The sequence below is a fragment of the Apus apus genome, chromosome 1 (genome assembly GCF_020740795.1).
Source record: "Apus apus isolate bApuApu2 chromosome 1, bApuApu2.pri.cur, whole genome shotgun sequence".
Taxonomy (NCBI): Eukaryota; Metazoa; Chordata; class Aves; order Apodiformes; family Apodidae; genus Apus; species Apus apus.
In genome coordinates, this window is record NC_067282.1 from 74,233,938 (window position 1) to 74,259,343 (window position 25,406).

The following is a 25,406-nucleotide window of genomic DNA, read 5'->3' on the forward strand; positions in this document are numbered from 1 at the left end:
CCTCAAAATAATTGCCAAGTGCTTCTAGTGTGATAATCCAGGAAGGATGTAACAGCTGCTGAAGCTGTAATTTTTTGAGGCTACTGCTGTCTAGATGTTGCATGTGGAACAGACCTCACCAAAGCCACTGACAGTCAATTTACTTAAAACCAAACAGCTTTTCACAAGGTCACTTCAACAGAGTGTGGGTGAAGATGTTCAGTGATCAGTTTATAGTTTCTTTATGCACAAAGGTGTACCACTTTAGAGATTATGAAAGTACATTTGGTTCATTATTAGATCTTCATCAAGACTAACTACAACAATAACTGAAGAATCAATGGAGAAAAGTAGTGTGGGGATCCCTTCCCATCTTTTCAGGGTTGCTGAAATGTAAAATGTGGCAGAGAACAGCACAGCAGCACCCAGTTCCTGGCAAGAGCACAGGTTTTGTCCTTGTTGTCATCTTCCATCCCCTCACCCCCAACATCAGTCCGGTTATATTAGAGAGATGGGCTTACGCCTGGCATTTTGAACACTAATTAGATAGTTTTGCCTTAGGTTTCACTTTGAACTAAAGAGTCTGAAGGAGATTTTGATGCACTGCATGCCTTATGAGGGAAGGGTGAAGAGAAATGAGACTGCTATAAAATTAATAGACTTAATCCACAGAGAGGAAAAAAAAGTCAATACCAAGTATCTTTCAAGATACTGTCATATTAGTTTTCTACTTATACAGCCAGATGGCTTTCAATTCCAGACTGACAGTGTATAGTACTAACAAAGGCTGGTGCCTGTTGAGATTTATGCTTCCCTTCCCTACCAGGTAATCACCACTGTCATGTGGGGAAAGGAGGAGAAAAGTAGACGTGAGATAACTTAATTAGTTCAATATAACTATGGCTGATGGGCTTTTATTATTTATAATTGCTACAGTGTTAACAGGAATATTTCAGCTGCTCTGCCTCTGTTCCTGGTTTTAAGCAAGCCATGTATTCCTTCGTAAAAATAAGCCTGAGCCTTTAGCCTGTACCCACCCAAACAACCGCTAGCAGGTGAAATGTTTTGGAAAGAGGCATTCCCGAACACACGCCGTGTTTGCAGGCGACGGCAGATCCAACTGCAGATGTCCTGTTAAAATACTGGAAGTGCCACAAGGCTTTGGTGCAGGGTGCTAAACTCAACGCTGACTGCGTCCGCCTCCTCAAGCATTTTGGAGTCCTGCTTTTTCATGCAGCTGGTTTTGCCCAGCTTTGCCGTCCTGTACGTGTCTCCCTGATCGGTCCCTGCAGCTGGCCTACGGGCCAGCCTCTCTCCGTAATCTTCTCGCTCTTTGAGCTGGCATGCATCCTGGCAGAGCCTTCTCTGGGTAGGGCTGAGCAGCCTGGTAGTCTCACCAGGGCCAAAAAACCGGGCTGGCTCTGTACCAGCCTCCGAGCAGCCTGACTTCTTTGACTTCACCTACTGTGACTCGACAATTACAGAGACTTTTTTTTTTTTTTTCTCCCATCTCATTCAAAAAGGATGCTCAGAAACTAGCGTGTGCGGTTTTAGGGTTTTTAGGACGACTCTTTTCAGTGCAGTTGAGCGTCGCCACCGCCGCAAAACCCCGGCAGGACGGGCCAGGGGCTTCCCCCGCCGCGACCGAGCCGGGGCCGCATCCCGGGCGAGGCGGCGGCTGCCGGGAGCCGCTGCGGGCATCACGGGGCGGGCCGGGGAGGCGGAGCCGTGGGAGCCGGAGCGACGGGAGCTGCCGGCCGTGCGGGGGCGGGGAGGGAGGCGGGGCCGGTAGATAACGGCGAGTCGCCTCCGGGCCGGGGGGCGAGACCGCATCCTGGCCCGGGGGTTGCGGCGGGGTCTGCGGTGAGCGGCGTGCGGGGCCGGGGCGGGACCTGCGGCTGCAGCGTGCGGGGCTCCTCTGCCTGGGGAGGAGCGGGGAGAGCGGCGGGGCTGGGGAGGGGGCGGCAGCGGGGCTGGGGCCATTGCGGGGAGGCCCGGCGGCCTCGGGGCGTCGTGGCGGGGGCGGGTTCCCGCCTGAGGCGAGGGCTCTGAGGTTGGCGGGTGTCCTCTTTATTCTGCCCGGTCCTCCGGCTGCTGTGGCCCGGGGCCGGGCCCGGCCGCCCTCACAGCCGTGCTGCTGCCTGCATCGCCCGGGTTTTGGTCTCGGCGGTGGTTAAAGGTGCTTCCTGCCGGCGCAGCCCCTTCGGCTGGCAGCCTCTTGTGCCGCTCCCCCGGGGCTGCTGCGGGGGCTGCTGCGGGGGCTGCTGCGGGGGCTGCTGCGGGGGCTGCTGCGGGGGCTGCTGCGGGGGCTGCTGCGGGGGCTGCTGCGGGGGCTGCCGGGCCGCAAGGCGAGGGTGTGCGGCGGGTCGGAAGACCGCGATAAAAAGTACCTGCAAAGCAGTACAACCCAGCTTCACAACTCACGTCGCCAGCAGCAGTACTTCCCGTTTGCTTGCTGGTTTGGTTGGTTGGGTTTTTGTGTCTTTTGTTTTTGTTGTTGTTGTTGTTTAATTTTTTGCCTCCGTCCCTTACTTCGCCGTGTGCACGCGTTTTCCCTGCCCGCGGAGCGAGGAGCTCAGCAGTGCCCGCGCCGCGGGGCGTGTTTTCCGCGGGCAGAACCGCTGCAGGGAGCTCCCGCCGGTGATCCGTGGTGACCTCTGCGTGTCAGCGGGCTGTCAGCCCCGCTCCTTGAGGAGCGAGGCCGATTTAGGAGGGTGAAAAAAAAAAAAAAAAAAAAAAGTAGCCACTCCGATTTTCTGTGTCCGCAGCCGAGACAAGCGCCTCGCCTGGAAACCTGGTGCCTCAGTGAAGTGGCTTTGGCATCGCCGGACGTCGCGGCGGATCCGCCTCAGAGCTTTGCCGCGGCGGTTCTTCCAAGTAATTGCACCGAGAGGTGCTTTTGTAACGCTGCTGCCTCGGAGAAGTATCGGGGTAGAGAGCCGGTAGTGTTGAACGACTTGAGAGAGAGAAGGGGAAAAAAAAAAAAAAAAAAAAAGCCAACAACAAAACAGCAATCGTGTAATTGTGTGAGAGAGAGAACTTGGAAGACTTGATAACAATGTTTTTTGGTTTTTTGTTTGTAACCTCGGGCAAAATGGGGCGTTGTAGTAACACTGCAAAGCTGAGATAAGCAGGAGTTACTGAGTAGCAGGCGATTCGAGGGTGTAGCAGTGAAGTGGAAAAAAAAACCAAACCAAACCTTAAATACCTTTTAAAAATCCCTGGATTATTGTAGAAACGTAAAATTAACTTTGCGGTTGAGAAGCCTTAACTGCTGTGTTATTTTGTGTAACAGCAAGCAAAACACTAACACATGCAATTTTATTAAAAAACAGTTGTGCGTGTATGTATATGTGTTTTGTTGGGGTTTTTTGTGGTTTTGTTTTGTTTTGTTTCCCCCCCCCCGTATTGTTTCCAAGGTTATTTTCGGGATTTTGCGTGGATGGCTTCGGAGAATGTTCCAAGGATAGGTTAAGAATTTCAGGCTTTTGGTGTAATTATGTGCTTCCATTATGTATAAAAGTTAATTAGATGGCTGATGATGAAACTGGAGCTATGTTAAAGCATTTAGTATAAGGAAAGCTCTAAACCTGTGCATTTGAATCTTTTAGAATGTGTGGTATTTACAGAAATACAGAAAATTTTGAAGAAAAATATGTGGGATTAGCCTATCTGGCCTTCTTAGGTATATGAAATTACGTTCTGTTAGTTTGCAGTGCCTTGTGCTTTTCAGTGATTTTAAGACAATTCTCAGCAACAAAGTTGGAAATTCTCTCTTTCTCTAATGTGTTTGTTTCTGTTCTTCAAATGGTCATATATGGCCCTAAATTAGCATTTTGATGTCTTTAGGTGTATTCATTATCAGTTATAGTCTAAAACTTGAGTTGGTATTTTACACAAATTTAATAATTTATGTTAGAGCAGAACTGTTCCAGCAAAGCTGTGCTTTTATTGCATTTTGTAATGTTGAAGCTTTTACTCTAATGGACATCCTGCTCTTTCAGTGCTTGCTTATCAGTCAGAAATACAATCTCTGTATTTCTCAGCAAAGCATTTGAAGTTATAATCCCTATAATCCCTACAAAAGCAATTTCATATGCAGTCTATTTTGAGACTGTCCTGGTTATGCCAGTAATGTATTTTAGGTTTTTTTTTTTTATTTTATGCTCATTTAAGGAATGATTTAATTAGCTATTTTTCATATTTAATGTATCATTATGTTTTATTTACGTTTACACAGCATTCCTCACATAGTCTTAATAAATAGTATAATTTCTCAGTTATGCTATTTTTAGAAAGTTATGCAAAGTCTACCTAGTTGTTTGTGTTGTTGCACTTGGTAGATGGTTGTATGAGTAATGCTGCTTTGAGAATGTTAGGTTTGAAGAGACTGGTGTCTTTTGACTGTCTCTCCTTGCCATCTGTTGCGGGTTTCCAAGTTTAGAGCTTCTCCTTCTGCAAGAATGGTACCCTTTTTGCTTGCAAAATGACTGCCTCAAAATTGCCCCTCTGAAAAGGGAGGAAGATGTAAGAGTCGAACTGAAGAAACATTAAACTCTGAGAACTGTTGTTAATAGTTAAGTCTGAGATTTTGTAACAGATCAGCTATCGAGCAGCCTCAGAGAAATGATATATTTCATGAAAGTTAAATTTTATTAAAAACATGACTGTTGTTAGATTTCATTTAAAAAAAGAAAAAAAGCACAAACAGTGGAAACAAAACCCAACACCTTGCATTCTTCCTGGAAGTCTACTTTTTTCAACCATTAGAGCTGTATAAGAGTCCAAGATGTAAAAGGAATGATTAAACAAACAAACAAGCAAACCACAAAAAACCAAAACAACAACAGGGACGATGTAGTCTAATGTTACAGAAAATTTCCACGGTTCAGTTTTAGTGCATCCGACTCTGTTAGATATGTCCTGTTTAACTAATAGGTGTAATGGCATTTTTTTTCCCTTTCCCCAGCTGAAAGGTAGAGAAAGTACCTTTTAGCTTGCTTATCCAGACTTGCTTCAGACCTTAGTCTTTAATAACAACTAATTGGAATCTCTAATCAGGTAAACAACAAGATGTCTGAAAACACAAGTTTCTGCTAAAAGCCTTGGGCTCCTGATGGCTGAATGGTGCTAGTGTGGCTTCATGGGTAAGTAGGGTGGTGGTTGGTTGTTTTGATTTTTTGGTTGCCAGAAAGAACTCTTCTTTTGCTTTTTTTTTTTTTTTTTGTATCAAATACGAGTGAGACTGGCTTTACAATAAGGTTTCACCATGACATGCCCAAGAGAATGAATTAACGTAATAGATAGTTGTGTTCAGCTTAATGCCACAAAAATCTGTCTTGATTTAACAGTTCCATTGTGCCAGTTGTTGCCATGCAAAGTTCTGCCATTTGTATGCTTTCAGCGTTAACCTTTGCTTCTAATAATGTGATGTATGGTATTTGTAAATGCATTTGCAGGAATGAAGTGGAAGTCATCTGGATTCTCCTGTGCACTGCTGAGTCGAAATGACATTCATGTCTGTGGTGAATGGAAGTCATGGCAGCATCTAACATGGGAGGGAAAGACATGAATGGACAATGTGGCGTGACTCGTTCAGATTGCAGATCTTCTGCCTGCTTCTGGCAGTACTGGCTATTGTGGTGCTGGTCCATAATTTTTTTCAACTGGAGGTAAGTGGAGCCTGTTTCTTCTCCAAGAGAGCTTGAGCAACACGATTCTTCTTTGACTCTAAGGTTAGATTTGTGACTGGCAGCATTTAGCTACAACTTGGAATCACCGAATATTCAGACTGGAAGGGGTGTCTGGAGGTATTTAATTCAACACCCTCCTCAGAGTGCTAACGTCAAAGTTAGCTTGGGTTGTGCAGTGTATTGCTGAGTTTTGAAACTCTTCAAGGATGGTCATGTTTCACAACCTGCCGGGGCAGCCTGTTGCAATGCTGCACCCCAGGGAAGAATATTTCTCTTGTGTGCAGGTGGAAGTCGCCTCTTGTCCTTTTAGTGTGTACTTCTGACTGCACTTCCTCTGTAACTTGCCTTTAGCTAGTGGAAGACTGCAGTTAGATCCCCATTTGCTCTTATCTGGACTTCAAACAAAAAAAAACAAACAACCCACAAAATAAAAAACCCAACCAACCAAAAACGTCTGGTTATCTTAATGTCTTCTTTCTGTCATGTACTCTAGTCCTCTAGTAATCTTGGGACTTCTTAGCTGGTCTCTCCAGTTTGACTGTGGTACTGGGTGTCCAAAACCAGACATGGTGTTCTAGGTATAGCTTCACCAAGGTCAAGATGAGACGAGTTATAGAGTCATTAAGGTTGGAAGGGACCTTACAGATCATCAAGTTCCAACCCCCCTGCCGTGAGCAGGGAACCCTACCATAGACCAGGTTGCACAAAACCTCATCCAACTTGGTCTTAAAAACCTCCAGGGATGGGCATCGACAACCTCCCTGGGCAACAGATTCCAGCTCCTCACCACCAGTGAAGAATGTCTTCCTAATATCTAACCTAAATCTCCCCTCTCTCAGTTTAAAACCATTACCCCTTGTCCTATCACTATCTTCTCTGATGAAGAGCCCCTCCCCAGCTTTCCTGTAGCCCCTTCAGGTACTGGAAGGCTGCTGTAAGGTCTCCCTGGAGCCTTCTCTTCTCCAGGCTGAACAGCCCCAACTCCCTCAGCCTGACACTCCAGTCATAGGAGCCATCCCACCAGATCTCAGTGATGCCAATGAGATCACAGCCCTGCAGGCTGACGCTCATCTCTATTTCCTCCTGTTTATTCCCCATGCTGTGTGCATTTGTATAAAGGCATTTAAGCTGGGCCTCCAATAAGGTTGCCTGACTAGCTGACCTGACCACCCCACTACTCCTAGACTCATCTGTAGTAAGTACTATGTAGTTATCACTATGCTTGATCAGCTGGTTGTGCTCTCGTTAATTCATTGCCACAACTATGCTGTTGACACATGGTCAGTTTGCTGCCCACCAGAATCCTTGGGTCTTTTTCTGCAGAGCTGTTAACTAGCTAGTTGATCTCCAGCCAATACTGGTGCAACTTCTCTTTGCCTTTTCCTGTTTCCCTGTGCTGTGTCTGACCTGAGTATTTATTCATTTTATTTATCATTTCAGTGCAGAGGTACTTTCAAACTGCATTAATCAATAACCCCAGATAAAATCATCAAGGAGCAGTTCCAGGGAGCCCTGGAGGCTGACCCTGTCCATTGGCTGCTTGCCTGGCCAGACTGTCCAGTGCAGCATTTGGTGGGTGAGAATAATAATGCTTAGCCTAATACCTCATCAGAGATCAAAGCCAGAGAAAGTCTTAGAAAACTTTCACAGAGTACCTGTAACCAAATTTGTTCAGGCTCTGGAAGGAGGATTTATTGTTGGTTGCTGTTGAAAACATGTTTGTAAATGCATCAAATGTGCTTCTCATCACTAGATCATCTAATCTGGCTGGCTAAAGCTAAAGAGTTAAGGCAGTTACCAGCTAGCCACCAGCCACCCTCCCTGCTTTTTCTCTTTAGGCTTTTACACTTTTTCATGTTAGAATCTGCCCTCTTGAATGCTTAAGCTACTAATGATACCCTCTCAATAGTCCCACCCATGTCAGAATTTTACTTTTCTTACCTTATGTTTAAAAAAAAAATAAAAATCAAGCTGTCTGCAAAACATTTAATAGTGTGCTTATTGTTTACTTTGCTTGTTAGTATAGAGTAATGCATCCATTGAGGTCCACAGCTGACCACTGCATTATAGTACCAGAAGAAATGTTTTGTTTTGTTTTGTTTTTTTTCAAACACAGCTGGGCAGATAAAACATTCAACAATTTTCCATGAAGTATCATGGTGTTGCTGAGGTGCAACATAATGGCTTTAGTGTACAGGAAAGTTTGTACGTTTGTACCAATTACCTTTAAATCGAAGAACCACTTCAGCATTGGTTGTCAATGTTCTTTATTTAAAAGCACTTAGAAAAGAGAGTGTAGTGGGAGAGTGGAAGCTTCTTGCTAGGATGAAGGAATGGTGTGTGGAATCAAGCAGCTGAAACTGAACAAAATAACTATGTAACAAAGTTTTTTACTCTTACTGCTAAATTGCAGGTGTCTACAAAAGATAAGAGCATCATCTTATTTGCATTATTGCTGGAACACTTGCCTATCAGGTGATGGCTTTTTGACATGTAGAGTAACTTGGCACCCACTCAGTGCTGTAAGGCAGGAAAGACAGTGAACTATCTTATGCCTGTCTCAGACAACAAATAGGGGTAAAGTACCTGAAGTGTAAAATTCCTGAAAATGAGATGACTGACCTTTCAGTAATTGTTATTTGTTCAGTTTCAAATATTGTCTACTGTGTAAATTAAGACACTCTAGTGGGCAAAGCGGAAATTCCCTCCTGTCTCTCCTGGGTATGTGTGTGGTCTCCATTCCTGTCACCTGGGAAGCTTCTGTGATGTTTCCTCCTCTAATGTTAGTGCCTTATCATAGAATCACAGAAGAGTCTGGGTTAGAAGGGACCTTAAAGATCACCTAGTTGCAACCCCCCTGCATGGGCAGGGACACCTCCCACTAGACCAGGTTGCTCAGATCTCCATCCAACCTGCCCTTAAACATTTCCAGGGAGGAGGCATCCACAACTTCCCTGGGCAATCTGTGCCAGTGTCTCACCACCCTCATAGTGAAGAATTTCCTTGTAATGTCTAACCTAAATCTACCCTCTGCAAGTTTTAAGCCATTACCCTTTGTCCTCTCACTACAGGCCCTTGTAAAATGTCCCTCCCCAGCTTTCCTGTAGCCCCTTCAGGTACTGGCAGACCACTAAAAGGTCTCCCCGGAGCCTTCTTTTCTCCAGGCTGAACAGCCCCAAGTCCCTCATCCTGTCTTCATAGCAGAGGTGCTCCAGCCCTCTCATCATCTTTGTGACCTTCCCCTAGACTTGCTCCAGGAGCTTCATGTCCTTCTTGTGTTGGGGCCTCTAGAACTGGACAGTACCGCAGGTGGGATCTCACAGCAATTGTTCCAAATGTACTAGGCCAAGCTAAGAGTTACAGCTGGTGGAAGATACTGGACTTTGAGATGGAGTTCCACCTTGCCATTACTGGTTGAAATATTAATAATTTTTATCAGGCACCAACATTATTGCGTTCACTGCGGATAAGTGTTAATTGCGTGTCTAACCAAGTATCCTGTAACCCCTCCAGAATATATTTTAGAGCATGATTTTTTGGGTGAAGCTATGTTATATCTAATTTTTTGCTTAGTTGACAGCTAAAAGCTAACTAGTTGAGCTGAAACTTTTGTCAGTTCTCCTCAAAAATACATCTTCCTTTTTTTCCTTTTTGTGAATTCTTTCATGCACCAGGAGCAGCTGTGGATTTGTTTGAGCTTCATTGACACATAATCTGTTCTGTCCTGCCTGTGTTACTTGGCCTACATCCATTACATTACTTTGTGATCATACTTGGGTTCTGGTTAACTTCAGAATGCAGCAAATAAAAAATAATTTAAAAGCCCAGGCAAGCAAACAAACAAAAAAAACCCCCACAACAACAAACCCTGCTGCACACAAACTAAAACAAGACCTCCCCTCACTTTGGAATTGCCTTCAGAATCGAGACACTTCGAATGGAGTATGTGGAAATAAGCAAAGCAGGGCAAGTATTATTCATTGGGGATATTGTATTAAAAACTAAATCTGTGTTGTAAGATAAAGGAAGATGACTCTTCAGAAGTCTTGAAAAATGCCTTTTATCTGCCCTACTTAAATTTTACTTTATTTTGGAGAGCCCATAGCTCTGTATAGGCTCAATATGACTTCTTAACCTTCAGGAGCCAGGGAGATTTAGAAATGTGGATAAAAGACAGGGTAGGGAATGGAGTGGGGACAGACTATGCTATTAATCTGCCTCTGGGCAAGCCATGTGTATCCATAGGGATAGGAGAGCACTTGAGCACTTATTTGGAGATGAGCCTGTGAAGCACTTAAGAAGGAAACAAGGTTTGAAAAGCTTTTCTGTTCCAGTCAAGGATCTCTGTTATATTAATTGACTCTTAAGCTTTCCCTGCCTTAATTGGAAAATGGAATTGCTGTCGTATTTTCTCCTGAGAACAGCATACATGAAGTAGTTTGCTTTCACATAGTTCTGTGTTAATATATGATCCTGTTTGGACTTGGGAAGGGCTGTAAAGATGAACAAGGATGTTTCAGAAAGAATGGTCCTTCAGGATGCTGAAGAACCTCTGGTTCTACCTTTATAGAGGTTTTCTTTTTTCTCTTGAAGACTGAGAACATATTTGAGGTATGATCTGTTTTGCTTAATGGATTATAGCCTGGAGATGCTGGAGTTGAAGTGACAGTGCATGTTCAGGACATCAGCTGCATTCAAGTGAAAAGCTTTGGCCTGGTGCTTTACTAAGAAGGCTATGTAGGTGGACTGTCTTAGAGAGATTGAATATGTTTTCTGTTGTGTGTTCTGAATGTACGTGGTTGTTGACTTGGTGTTCTCTGCACCCTTCTCCACTGAAAGATATAGGTAGGCCCTTGGAAAGACTTCAGAAAGGCTAGCTAGGCCATAAATGACATCATATACATCTCTGACAGAAAGACTGGATTGAAAACCCTGAAGAAATTTACAGAAGATTAATATTTTTGTTGACTGAGACATGGCTACCAGCTTGTTGGATGCAACAAAATATATAGCTGGCTTTTAAAAATATTCCCATGCAGTACTTTCTGTTATGTATATGCAGGAGCAAGTGAGAGAAAGAAGTTATGAAGGTATCCAAAAAAAGAAACTTGGCTTAATTCAAGAAAACATGTAGACAGGATACAAAGTCAAGCTGTGTCTGAGATTTATTCTCAGTTTTGCCTGAAATTTACTGGATTACTAAAGGTAATGTGCAGTGATATGTTGGCTTTTTTGCCTGCTGTGATGGAAAATAGAAATAATTTCCGATGACCTCAAATAGCCTTCAGGGAAAACTTGTTAAATCCTGGGTAGAAATGTAAATCAAAAGCATTTATTATGATGATAACATTTTGCATATTTGTGGTTACCTGTCAATTTACAATTTTATTTAAAATGCAACAATTTACAATTTCAGATTTTGTAGTTAACATGGATATCAGAGAAAGACTCTGTGCATCCATCCTACATCCTAGTGTGGTCATTATGCTCTTACACTGATCAAAACCAACTTCTTATGTAACAGGCTTCAAAAGCCTGTACATTTCAATTGCTTGTTAAGTTTACCTTTGTTCTAAAAAAGTATATTGAAACTCTTTGTTGTTCAAATGGCGTCCATATACTGGCAAATTCAAATAAAATGTGTGTGTGTGAAACTACTTAGTTCGTACATGTACTCTGGATGATATTTCAATGGACTAAGAAAGTTTTATTGCAATAAATAAGACTTTAATGGGAATTCTAGTACATTACTGAGCAATTAATTATGAAGGAAGTGACTGGAAAAGAGTAGGATATCAGTAAGTACAGTGCTATTAAAAAAAAAATAAATTAATAATAGTTCTGATTTGTATCAGTCTACCAAATCAAAAGTAGCATATCCTCTGGTGCCATGTGCATGGTACATTATATCATTTTAACCTTTGTTTGAAAAACAATTTGACAGATTTTGCTTTTCTATGAAATATGAGTATAGGTAAGTTATACTATATATAGTATGATTAAGTACTTATTAACTGCTGATTTTTGTGCATTTTTGGGGTGTAAGTTTGGATTTACTGATTTTTAAAAAATTTTTCTAATGCAAACCTGCAAAACTGTGATGTCATGAAGAAAATGGTATCTGTAGTCATTTGCATAAACATTCAGTTTTGGACACCGATCTCAAGTCACAGCAGAAGCCCCCTCTCTTAGACTAGCATTGTATTTAACAATTTTAATTTTTAAAGTAGTGTGGATTAAGGGGTGCTTCGCTTGTTTTAATTTGGCTCTAGAAGAAGCTGTATATAGATTTTAAAATCTTAAATTTTTTTTTTGCTTGTTTAGTCTTAGCTTGTGTAAACTGTTTTACTTGCCCACCAGTTAATGAATTTGTTGCTCCTGAACTAGTCCTTACATTTTTTTCAATCTGTACATTACAGGGAAACCCACATTTCAGATAATTAGATAAAAAGCAATTTGAGTGTGACCAGATAAGTCTGCAGCTGCTACATGCAGCAGACTTCTCTCAAAGGCATATGCAGGGGATGCATCAGATTCATCTGCAGTGTAAAGTCTCAAATAAACCCTTTTTCCTTGCATTATATTGGGAAGCTACTAGACATCAATGTCCCTGAAGACTCAAATGTTCCCACAGTAAGAAAACAAAAGAGGAGTTTACTATTTAATCATATGATCTTTTGTAATTTATTTTTTTTTTCACATTGCTGATATTTGCAGGATACACTGGTAGCCAGAATACTGCCACAGAAAATATTTGGCCTGGTTTATAGAAAAGCCTCTTTGCCAGAGCAGGGTAACCACAGGTTGTCCACCTGTTTTCTTAGAAAGCCCATAGTCAAAATAATATATTTGTATCTTCTAGTAAAGTTGCTTCATTTGGTCAGCTTCAAAGCTGGGTAAAGTACAACCCAGTTATTGGGATAATTTCCTGACAAAGGATCCATTATTCATAGTGTTTCATTTAATAGCACAGTTAATAGCATCTTTTCCCTCCCCAGCACCTGGATCATAACACAGTCTCAGGATCAAATTGGATAACAGAAGGCAATGCCCATCATTCTCGATCACAGACAACCAAAACTACCAGGAAGCCTTTCTGTGGTTATAAGCAGCAGATTTTGTCCAAAAGCGAACAAGCAGAACAGGAATCTTTGCTTGCTGCAATACAGTGGCCAAAACCCCCTCGTGGCAAAATTGCCTTTGAACAAAGCACTGATCCTGCACAGAGTGACTTTGTAATTGTGAAACCCAGTGGATTCTTCAAGGTGGGTGATCAGTTAGAAGTGCTTGTTCGCGTGAAGGATTTCCAAGGAAAACCCAAACAGTATGGTGGAGACTATTTACAGGCACGAATTCACTCTCCTCTGCTGAAAGCTGGAGCAACAGGAAGGATTGTAGATTGCCATAACGGCCTTTACAAAGTCTTCTTTACTTTGCTTTGGCCAGGAGAGGTCAAAGTTTCTGTGTCACTTGTCCATCCAAGTGAAGCAATCCAAGTCCTCCTGCGTTTACGAGAAGAAAGGCCAGACAGGGTCTATTTCAAAAGCTCATTCAAGTCTGGGAGGCATTCGGAGACCACTGAGTGCAATGTTTGCTTGTCTGGAGATCTCCCTATCTGTAACTTCACAGATCTCTACACGGGTGAGCCATGGTTCTGTTACAAGCCTCGAAAACTGTCCTGTGCCAGCCGAATCAGCCATGCCAAAGGTGGATATCAAAAAGGTCTTCTGACACAAGAGGAAAGCCTCTTTTTCCAAAGGTATGAATATTGTTGCATTTATATATACTCAGTGAAGTAATTTGTTTTTAAAGACAAACTTTAGGTTACTGGTGAAGTATGACAGGTTGTCTTAGAGAAGGTGCGTACCTGCAGGAGCAGGTGGTTGATGTGAATTATTGAATATTCTTTTTCCCTCTATTCAGCCATGCAAGAAAGAACATGGTAATCTTAAACTAAAGAAACTTGGAGTGTAGTTCTCTCTCTGTGCTTGGAATTCAATTTTGAAAAAATCCATCTTTTAGTGTAAGGGTAGGCGTGAGAGGACTGCTTCAGCTGAAATGAGACAAAGTTAGTGAAGGTGTAGTGGCAGAATGGTAGTTGAAGGCTACTGCTTTGCTCTTAAAAAAAGGAGTTGAAGGGAAATGTTTCAGCAGTATGGCCACTTGAGGCTTAAATTAGGAAACGGTTTAGAATAGCAGCTTCAAATAGGTTAATTAGGAATGTGTGTGTGCATGTTTGTCACTGAAGACCAGAAGTCAAAATTAAGTATCAGTGGCATTGGGTTTTTTTGTCTATTTCTCACCAGGTTTGAAAATGGGTCTTTTGCCTTCCTGTGCCGCAGGCAGTTCATCTGTAAAACAGGGTTGATACTGATGGGTGTTGCTTTCAAATGGGAGTGTTTTGTGGTTTTGTTTTTGTTTGTTGTGTGGTGGTTTTTTGTTGTTGTTTTTTGTTTTTTTGTTTTTTTTTTTTTGTGGTGGTGGTGTTGTTTTTGTTTTGTTTTTTTTCCAAATAATTCATTCCTTAAATAGACAAAAACATTAGACAAGGATTCTCTTCAAAACAGCAACAGAAGGCAGAACAAGAGCCTAGTATTAAATCTCTGCATCTGCCAGAGCTGTACAACAGAGATATGGGTCCGACACAAAATTATCAGTAGTCATCGATGTCCACAAACAAGTACTTCTAAGGTTTCTTGGTGTTTAGTGGGATGAGCTTTGTTTCTGTATTCAGCAAATCACTGTCCCACTGGAAAACCCTATTGCTGGAGATCTTGGAAGCTGGTTGGACATGAGCTGGGACTACTGTCTTTCCCAGAGGCAGGAGACACCACTGCTAGCCTAGCCTAGTCTGGAGCTAGAACTACAGGTGGTGATGATGCTGAACTGCCACAAGCTCTGCTGTGTACTGTGGAGCAGGCTGTGGGATTAGGGGGGCTGAAAGTGGTAACTGCCTCACCAGAGGTGCTTACTGTGCTAAGCCCCTATAGAGGGTAGGCAGAGCTGGGAGCTGCAGCAGCAGCAGCATAACCTTTGAGTGGTTTCTCCCCTTGGTCCCACGTGCCAAAACCTGGAACTTCCCCTAGAGTCACACAATAGTTTGGGTTGGAAGGGACCTTAAAGATCATCTGGCTCAAATCTTGCTGCCATGGGCAGGGACACCTCCCACTAGACCAGGTTGCTCAAAGCCCCATCCAGCCTGGTTTTGAACACTTCTAGGGAGGGGGCAGCCACAAGTTCTCAGGGCAACCTGTGCCAGTGTCTCACCACCCTCACACTGAAGAATTTCCTCCTAACATCTTCATCTACTCTCTTTCAGTTTAAAATCTTTCCCCTTCACCCTATCACTACCTGCCCTTGTAAAAAGTCCCTCTCTTTATCATCTTTGTGGTAAATCCCCTAGAGCTACTTGCAGACCTCTGACAGCTTGGTAGCTTTATGTAGGTTTGTGCCAGGAAAAATATGCACAAGATTTGTGACCTGGTGCTGTGAAAATTTAAAATTCTCATTCACAACAGTCATAGTGATCTCAAGGAAATTAATACAGAATGAATTTGCTATAGGAAGTAGGGTCAACTTATAGTTAAAAATCCTTTGTCAGTCCTATGTGCTTATTTGAAGTAAATTAAGAAAAAATAAAATTAATATTACCTTTAAGTTTTACAGTAAATTTTACAAATACTATCTTTTGTTCAAGTGACGTGAATATCAAAAGGTCAATACTCTCCAGTGGACCTGATTCAGTGATTGTAAAGCCCAACGCATTTTCAGGTAAAGTGAACTTTGCATGAATCTTGTTTGTAATTAATAATTGCATTTATTAAAAAGAACCAACAGTCATGAGGTAATGATTGATTTGTTTGTTTTTATAGCATGGAATAGAAATTAAATTATAAATTCTACTAAGAAGATGAAGGCTTTTGGATGTTACTGTAATTTAAGTGCAACATTTAATTTTCTAAAATAGCAAATGGCATTTTTAGCAAAAAGTAGTTAAAAAAAGTTTGTTCTCTTGCCAAAAGTCTTTTTTTTTCCCTCTATCATTTACTCAGAGATGCAAAATGTCTTACAGTAACTGTTCACCAAACTCTCAAATTAATCTAAAAACAAAAACTGTGTGGTGTTTCTTAACTTTTTCTTTTTGTCTGACATATTTTGACAATTTGTATTTAAGTGCCGTTATCATTTGTGTTACCACAAGGTGTCTGAACCTACAGTTGTGAACCAGAACCTAATTGTTCTGTATACCCTGACTGAAAACATAAAAATACAGTCCATGCTGAGAGAAACTCGTCCTTTATCTCATTCATATCCATGTGCGTGTTTTATATGCCTTTAGTAAGCCCGCATAACGGGTGACACACAGAGAATTACTTCTTCATCAAAAGCTTTTAAGATGTTTTGTTGTGGGGGTTGTTTTTTTGTTATTGTTGGGGTTTTTTTTTGTTTTTAGAATAAGGTTGTAGGAGACTTTAGAGTTCCTGACTTGAGCAATAAAGTCTGAACAGAAAACAGCCTACAGCATTTCTTGGTTTCGGTTTTGCTGTTCACTAAAAAAACAGAGTGCTGCTGTTCGGCCTGCAGCACTTCCCCGCTTTTCTTTCTCTAGCTCCTTTAGATGATATGGATTTTGTTACTTTTTTTTCCTTGCTACAAATTTGAAATTTGATTATATTGCCTATCATTCAGAAGTTACAGATGTTCAAAGGCTGTTTGCATTTCCTGAAGGTTCCAGCTGGGTTAGAAAGAGCTGATAGGACTAGCACAGTAATCCTTTCTGAAATTCCTTCTAAGAACAGTTTCTGAATAAATGAACTTAATATATTGGTGTGCTTATGGATGTATGGATTTGTTTGGACTGATAGCACACTTTAATTCATTATTCTGCTGTTAATTTTGCTCATACGTTTCTGTTTGGGGGTAAGTGTAGATCAAGCTGATTTTAAAATTATTTTTCTGAAAGAGAAGCTTTTTGCTATATTCTTAGTTTGTAACTATGCAGATTGAAACTTTAATTCTCCTCTGTAAAATCCAAAAGTAATGGCTTTCTGAATTCTGGACCCAAACTGTTATGTTAGTATACACAGGTTTAAAATGCTGGTGTTAGGTTTAGTTTGAGGCACCAAAAAGTGGTTCTAGTATTGTTTTTATATATACATGAGTAATCTGAGAATCCATTTAAATGGTAAAAAATGGGAATATTTTTACATCAAAACTTAAGAAACAATGAACTGAAGCTGTGAATTTGCATTATGATTTAGTTTTTAATTATATGATCACATGAAGAATTTTTTCCTTTTCTTTGTAGGATTCCTGTTTCATACATGTTGAATGCATCAACATTACTAGTTGTTTTTTTTCTCTTCTTTCATTGTCTCTATTACCTGATTTCAAGAGTAATTCAAAGATGAAATTTTCAAACGGCCTTTTCTGTGGTACTCATGACTATAGTCTTTGTGTTATACAAACATAGTCGTAGTTTACTCTTTGCAGTGTTCCTGCAAGGTCTAAGGAGGTTATCATCTACTTATGCAAGATGCACAGAGTGTTGTACATGAACTGTGAGACCAAAAGAGCCTGCTAGGGATGAATATTTAAAAAGGCTTATGGCCTTTTGTTTTTGTGTTTAGATTTTGGCTACGCCCGTGTTACAATGAAGCATCTGCCAGAGGATGCTTCTGGACGCTGGAATTCCACTGCCTGTACTTGTAGGTACATGGGTCTGTCGCGATTTTGGCCATGGCAATGTGTGCTTTCCCAACAGCTGCAAGTTAGGACACAGCGGGGACTGTTCTTAACAGGTGGTCTCCACACTAGGATGGGCAGAAGTGTTTAAGCAGCTGGGGTTGGTGTGAGGAACAGCTCCGAGCCTGTTCAGCTTCGGAGTTTGAATACACGTGGGGTAAAGGAGGAACAGGTCACGACCTCAGGGAACCTCAATGTACTTGTGTCACATGGGATACCGATTAAAATACTGACATAGCCCTGGGATTGCAACGTCTCTTCCTGTCCTCTCTGGCCCTTGCTTGCAAGGTATCATCCAGCTGCCGCAGCCTCTGTGTCCTGCAGAGCAGAGCTTCCCTGGTGCAAGCCCGATTTACTCCTGGGCTGACCGCCTACCCCGGGGCACTTAGAGGAGAAAGGGCTAGCTAGCGAAGTGAAAGCACGCAGTCCGTGGAATTAGAGAATCCATGTGTAATTCCCGTCTTCAAAGGACACACAAAGTTCTTGTTGGAGAATTTCATTCCGGCATTTCCTACTTCTGGAGTCCTTACGCTTCAGCCTTCGCTACCCTAGGATGGAGCAGGAGTGCCGGTGTCTGGATGTCTGTGTTCTTCCACAGGCGGACCTTCTTTATTTCCTCATTCTCGCTGTGTTTCAAGGCCGCGGCGGGGCGGGCGGCCCGCCGGGCGGCAGCAGCGCCACACGGCCCGGCCCGCTCGGGCGCCCGCCCCGCTCCCCGCCCTGCTCCCCGCCCCGCCGGCCGGGCGCTGCCGCCCGAGTGCGAGGGATGCTTGCCGGTGCTGCTCCTTCACCGTCAGAGAAGATATGTCGCAGAATCGCAGAGTGTGAGGGGTTTGGAAGGGACCTCCGAAGATCCTGGAGCCCAGCCCCCCTGCCCGAGCATCCCTGTCGAGCCGGGCTATAAGTGTTCGATCGCCTCTGTCAGTAGTTGCAGGTTTTGCTGGAGGAAAAGGGGATAAAATCTGTGATCTTGCAGAAGTATGATGCATGAAGGTTTTTAATCCAGGTGGTACCTCACACACTCTTTTTGCTTTTAACTTAAGAAGATGTTCATACATCACTGTCTGTACGTCCATGAAGGCTGTGGAGGCTGGTTTTGTTGTATGTTAATTGCAAATAATTTTTCTCTTTCAGTTTCAAGCAGTATGGACAGAGCTGAAGATCCCACAGTTTCCCCTTCTGGTTACTACTATGAAGACCAGTGGAGCTCCAGAACACACTGGATCCATCATTTTGACAAGTCAGATAATATAACCAAGTGCTTACAAGGAAAAGTAATCCACTTGTTTGGAGACTCTACAATAAGGCAGTGGTTTGAATATCTGACAGCATTTGTTCCAGGTTACTATTTTACAGAATTGATCTTATTGAGTGACAATGACAAAATAGCGGAAGAGGAAAGACAAAACATCATAAGAAATTCTGACAGAAAGGCAGTTAGTCATATGTTTGAGCAGGCACTGGAAACTTGTAGGCATTGGAAGTGGGGCCACTGCAAAGGTTATCTGCAAAGTTGTCCGATGTCCAATGTCTTTGTTCCACCAGTGAGGACAGTAGCTGTGGCTGCCAGGTAAGGTGGCCACTCCAGGGCATGGCAGAAGTCACTTAAGGTGTCTGTGTGAGGCCCTGCAGCATCCCAGTCACACAAGTGACTTTTGAGCGAAGTAGCAATTGACTTCTGTTACTGTTGATAGGCTTTAGTTCCTTTTTTGTATTTCCCTTATTATAAATTAAATAACAGGATTTCAGAAACCAACTTTATGTTCCTCCCTCACCCCTTACCTTTAAAGCAGTTAAATAGTGTTGGAACACAGATTTTGAAACCACTTAATACCTACAAGTTGAAGTAATTTCTAAATTTTTTGGCGTCCTAAAGTAGCCAGAAGGATTCTCATGAACTCTGGAAAATTTATTTTTTACAAGAGAGGGAAGAAAATAATTTGAGAAACGTGGGAAAGGCACTGACAGTCTTGTGCAGCTGAAGTGTGCTGTCTTGTAAATTTCAATACGCAAAGATTCCACTCTGAAATACTGAGCTAGCACTCATATGATGCTTGTCTTCTGTTTCATTTCAGAGTTCCTAGAATTCTGTTCAGATTTCTTGATCTACTGCTACTTTTGCCTGGTGCTGCTAGCCACTTGTTGATAGTTCCAGTCTCTTATGCTGTCTTTCACTAATGCTTGCTCTTGGTTTTCCAGATCTAGTGGAATTTAACCTGGGGAGTCCTAAGAATGTGGGCCCTTTCATGGCTGTGGACCTGAAGCACAGTATCCTGCTGAAGTTCCGCTGCCACGGGCCGCCCATTCGCTTTTCAACAGTCTTCAGCAGTGAGCTGCGCTACATCGCCAATGAACTGAATGGCATAGTGGGTGGGAGAAACACGGTGGTAGCCATAACTATATGGTCCCACTTCAGCACTTTCCCTGTGGAAGTGTATATCCGGCGGCTGAGGAACATTCGGAGATCAATTATCCACCTGCTGGATCGCAGCCCCAAGACTTTAGTCATCATCAGAACTGCTAACGTTCAGGCGCTTGGGCCAGAAGTGAGCCTCTTTAACAGTGACTGGTATTCCTTTCAGCTTGATTCTGTCATGAGGAAAATGTTCTCAGGAATTGCTGTGCACTTTGTGGATGCTTGGGAGATGTCTCTGGCTCATTACTCGCCACACAACTTGCACCCAAATGAAATCATTGTTAAGAATCAAATAGATGCATTTTTATCTTATGTGTGCCCTCTGCAAACTTAGTACAAATGGGTATCCTGATGTCATCTTTTGCTGTAGCTGAAGTAAAGTTGCTCTTTGTCAGAGCTATTGAGTTATGCTGGACAGTATGGGAGAACTCTGGTTATTGCACTTGCATGCAATATAGGCAGGGTGGCCTTAACTTTGGGTAGTGTGAAGGCTGGTAAAGAGGAGTTGACTGTTCAGGCCATATCTTCCTGCAAGGTTGATTCCATTCAACCTGATTGTTCATATCTGAGATTACTAAAGAGCACCTTAAATTAAATACACAGGAGTCAATAAGAAATTATGTGGGTTATTAGCTTTACTAGTTGTCTGCACTGTATGCTTAATTTACCCATATGACACTGATTCTGTTACCAGGGTCTTGCTGCTCAGAACTATGTATAAAACCTGGGAAGGATTTTGAGAGTGGTCTTTCTCTCAATGTTCCATAGTTTGAGGGACATCCCCTCTAGCTGTATGTCAGAGAAGGACCGTGTGTGTTCTTGTTTCAAAGTCCTAGCTAGAAATATGAAGGACGTGTACCAAAATCAGTACTATCAATCAAAGAAGCACAATGAAAATATCTGTAGCGTTAAGTCGTAAACTATTTGCTGAAATTTAATAGAGCATGCTACTTAGGCACCCTGGGAGTTACAAATGGCTGCTAAATAATGCAAAGGGCTGCTGTTTTGGTTTCCTGTACTACTAAATCTCTTCTGAGCCATGATGCACTGTCTGCTTACTGATTTATCTGTATTGGAGAAATGCGTATATGGTGACTTCAGTGAAGACACTGCCTCAGGCAGTTTCTCCAAGATCAAGTTGCAGGCTCACCTACTTGAAGCTAGAAGCATTTACTAATTAAACTGTTTCCCATCCCTGAAAGTTAAAGCTATTCCATTACGTTCCTGCAAAGTTGGGCTTCTGATAATTACTTGCTACATCACTCATTTATTGTGTCTGTATGGGGAAGCCAAGTAACCTGAATATGCACTTGGCAGCTTTTGGTACTGGATAACAGGAACTGGCACACACTAGTGTCAAGGCCATGCAGTGATGCCCCTTCAGTGTGTAGCAGTTGTGTCACTTACTCATGAGCTTTACTGCTGCCAAGATAAAAGGTCAAAAAAATTACACCCAAAAGCAAAACATGGACAGGGTTGCCTTGCATGCAGCTGCTTGGTAAATACTTGCAGTTTTGCTGGTGTGAAAGCTGGTGGCTCTTGGGCCTCTTGGCATGGAGTTTGCTGCTGCTGATTTGATTGTGCCTGTCTATGGTTTTAACTAGTAACACTTTGAAAACAAGCTTTGGTTAAATTCGGCCCCCAGATTAAACAGCAGAGAAATGTTCCATGTTGTCTTATTCCTTGTCCCACTAAGGCCTAAGGTAGTATTTACTAGTGGCTTTACTGAGAAATGTGTCAACAGTAGTGGAGTGCTTCTGAAGCAGCTCATTGTGCTTAAGGAGAATATGAAAGTTGAGTCTTTGTGAACAAACTGAATAGATTATTAAGCAAAATTGGTAGGTTGCACTGAATAGAGTAATCAAAAAATCTTCATAGAAGAAATGTTTTACTCTTTACTGGGTTTGCTGCTATGTTCAAAGACTGTGCACTTATTGCTGGAGCCCCAAGAGAGCTAATGCTACCAGCTACAGGAACAGTTTTTTGGGGTTGTTTTTGTTTGTTTATGGTTTTTTGTATTTTGGGGGGTTTTTTTGTGGGTTGTTTTTTTGTTTGTTTGTTCATTTTAAAGGGCAACTGAGAACTGTTCTAAAAACAAATGTAGATGCTTTTAGCATGTAAAAGTTGTCAGTAACATCCATCTGCAAAGTTAACAATTTTAAAATGATTAAAAATGACTGGAGGAGTCACGTACATTGAAATAGCATTTATTCTTAGCTTTCCAAATTGGAACTAAGGAGTTCCAATTTGCCAGTTCCTACTGACAGCTGCCTTATATAGTGTCTGTCCATACATGAGCTTTAGGTAACTATTTCTTACTTTAATATGTTAATGGAAAGTGATCCTCTGCTAAAAAGAGACCACACCAGTTCAGGCCTGGGAAGGTAAACCACCACAATGCAAAATGACCTTTCATCTTTTCCCTGTGTGTTTTTTAAAATAGGCAGAGTATAAAGCTTTCATCCTGAACAACAAACCTATCCAAATAATGTTAATGAAAATAAGACTTCAAGCTTTTACTTTGAAGGAAACTACTTAATTTGTGGACTAACCATTTGATTTTCCTCATACAGCCATACCATGTGTGAAAGTGTTGTGGTAGGGTGTTTCTCCTCTGGATGTTGTAGTGCTCACCACTGCTCTTCTCCAGCAACTTCATATCTCTCTGAACTACCAAGAGCAGAGAGAGAACAGATTGATTAATTTTTTTCCTGTTTTCACAATTGAGGGAAAGAGAACAGGACTGCTATTTGCAAAGGTGTCTAATCACCTTCTGGTAGAACCTCTCCCTTTTAGATTAGCTTTTAAATAAAGGATTAACTAATTTTTGGGTAATGAACTGGAGATAGATTGCCAGTTTATTTTGAACAAGGACCAATGTTTCATTTCTTTGAGCTCTGAATTAGACAGGGAGAAGGGAAGGAAAGGAAGGAAGGAAACTGAGGATTCACTCGTATTTTAAGATGAAGTCTGGGGAAGCTGTGCTTCTATACGTCGTTCAGTTGAACTGTTAATTATTTTTCGTTTCTATTCTCTTCTTGTTACTGGTTGCACCAGTTGTGTATGTGCTGTATATGAAAACATAGAAGCAATAAAATACTTTAGAATCAGTCTCTTTAAACCTTTAGGTTTCTAAATGGATTTTAATAGGAACTTAGGGCAAGGTTGGTTATTTTTCAGGTGACTTAATATGAAACAGGACTGGAAGGGAATTTCTCAGTTGTCAGTTAAGTATCTTCCTTTACACATAAAGAGTTATTTCACAAGGCTTTTCAAAGGCTGGCCATCCTTTTCTTTCAATTTTCTTCACTTGAAGAGAAGAAATTGCATTATTTGGGATATTTTAATTTTTCTCCTGAGCCTGTTTATAAACCTTTCAATACAGAGATTATTTTTTCCTGTTAAATTTATTAAGAATCCAGCTTACTCAAGTGTCAGTGAAAGAATTATTTTTATGGTATTTATCAGAAAATTTCAGAGCTATTTATAAAATAATTAAACTCCATTTTACAGACTAGACTGATACATGGTGAATTTATGCACCTGATGCTTTGAAAATCTTGTTTCTCATAAATGTTACTGATTTCTTCATTCTAGAAATTTAGTAAAAATATTAGTTCAATTGTTGATTGAAAGCGAGGAAAACAAGCAGAAGTTTCCTACTTTGTTCATGTTTTCAATTGTTTTACTTGTTAGAGGTAAGCATTTAAAAGTGGGAACTTGGCTTAATTGAAGGCTCTGTGTTTTTTTGTTAATATACTACAGGTGACAATTCCATGTAAATGTGATGAAATGAAGATTTGGACTTGTCTTCTGAGGGTACGGGGATTTTGCTTTGTTTTTGTTGCAGACAAGTGGATTAAAACATTTTTTGGCTCATGACAATTCAGGTGACAGTAAAAAACTTACATCACAAATGTGGTTTTTAATTTATAAAGCCCATACTCATTAAGTCCAGATCACTTCATGCTTTTAGGTTATATTCGTATATATTTCGACTGTTCAGAAGGCTCTTGTTAGCTGTTGGTAGTGATGAAGGACTTGATCTCTGCATGTTAAAGGAAGAACTTGTTTTCAAACTTGTTGTTTTTTTTTTCTTTTATGTATATTATTGAAATGCTAGCACTACAAAGGAGGACGGCATTAATGTATTTTATTTCCTGATGTGATCAGAAAAAAATTTAAACAGCCAAAAAGTTCAAATAACAAAAAAATTCCTAATAAACAGGGTAAGTTTACTTAAGCTGTTTCATCTGCTCCAGTCTCAGTTAATCTTGTTTGCCATAAACCCACATATGCTGTATTTTTATAGTTGGGTAGTGGTAGTTCCCTTAACCTTACCTATTACATTTTTGTGCCGTGTGTTGGATGAAAGTTTCACATTATGATTTATAGATTAAAATATCTTCAGAAAGGGATTTTTTTTTTTTTTTTCCCCTGATGATGGGTGTTTGGAGGGGAATGATCTGTGCAGTCAGCACAGGCTTGGCATGAAACCTAGTACTGAAGCATGCTGATGTTTCCTATTTTTGGTGTATCAGGCCTGGCACATAATAAAAGCTAAATTTTATGTAATCTAGACTTCCATCTTTGAGGGCTTTTGCAACTCGACTGGCTGATGGGAAATCCTTGTTTAAAAGGCACTTGTTTAAAAAAGCAACGTGAAGAACAGAGATGATCCAGTGTTGTCATTGCTTCTCTAGCTTATAAACAGTTTTTAAGTATTGGATGGAAAATTGAGACAAGATCTGTCCTGTAAGTTGGTCAAGTTCAAGGGCTGCAGGGCATCCTGCAGTGTGCCAGGCTGTGTGCCTGCTGCCACATGAGCCTAAGAGCTGTGTTTGCAGGGTCACAGAGAGAGGGACAGAGTGGCTGCCTGGGGGGCCAGAGTGGAGGAGCTGGGAGATGACTACAGGGTTGCCTCAGAGTTGGGTTGCAGCCAGGATTCACAGCTGGGGAAGAAGTAAGCAGGGTGAGCGCATTGCCCTTTGTGCTGATTTCCTCTTTTTATAGCCAAAAATAGCCTGGCTCAGAAAAATCCCTGAACTAGAAATTCTGGAAACAACAAGAAGGTACATTGAGGCAGTGTTGCTAAGTGTTTGCTCTGATTTTCTGTTCCCCCTCTCATGCAATGGTGACTGCTGAAGGAGGCCAGGTGGGCCAGTGGTGTGTTCTAGGGTGCTCATCTTATGTTTGTCCGACACAAAGAACTGAGTTTGTGCCTCTTCCTGCTCTTGCCAGTGCCTGACAGACACTAGGTAACAGGGCAAAGGCCTTTTTCCCAGCAAAGGCCTTTTTCCCGGCAAAGACCTTATCAGCAGCATTTTACTCTGGACACAGGAAGTCTACTGCCCTCGTGTCCCACGTATGTCAGTCCTTACTTAGCCAAAAATGGAGGAGAGACAGTGCAAAGCATAAGATGCTTTTCAGTGTGGTGTGAGAACAGGCCCCTGGCACTCTTAAAGGGGAAATGAGAGTGAGGAGTAGGAAAGAGAAGAAAAAGGGTAGGAAGGGGTTGAAGGAAGTAAAGTGTGCAATGAAAGGTCTTGTTCTGGTGCAATGAAAGGTGACAT

At 41.8% G+C, this 25,406-nt stretch overlaps 2 protein-coding genes across 6 annotated transcripts in view; both read left to right on the forward strand.

The window, feature by feature from the left end:
* The window catches only part of CEP97 (centrosomal protein 97), a 154,903-nt gene that overhangs the window by 22,510 nt on the left and 106,987 nt on the right, over positions 1-25,406 (forward strand). The window lies entirely within an intron of this gene.
* NXPE3 (neurexophilin and PC-esterase domain family member 3) lies at positions 1,755-24,076 on the forward strand. Of its 5 annotated transcripts, none has more exons than XM_051627481.1 (9): positions 1,755-1,842; positions 2,748-2,872; positions 5,041-5,126; positions 5,439-5,651; positions 12,671-13,431; positions 15,370-15,443; positions 17,303-17,380; positions 18,552-18,758; positions 19,617-24,076. In XM_051627481.1, the coding sequence occupies exons 4-9, from the start codon at positions 5,559-5,561 to the stop codon at positions 20,165-20,167; spliced, it is 1,764 nt and encodes a 587-aa protein (XP_051483441.1). In that variant the 5' UTR covers positions 1,755-1,842; positions 2,748-2,872; positions 5,041-5,126; positions 5,439-5,558; the 3' UTR covers positions 20,168-24,076. The 5 variants fall into 5 exon arrangements, with proteins under 5 accessions (XP_051483441.1, XP_051483258.1, XP_051483608.1 ...); XM_051627298.1 differs by having other exon boundaries at positions 2,748-2,856; XM_051627648.1 differs by lacking the exon at positions 17,303-17,380 and having other exon boundaries at positions 2,748-2,856.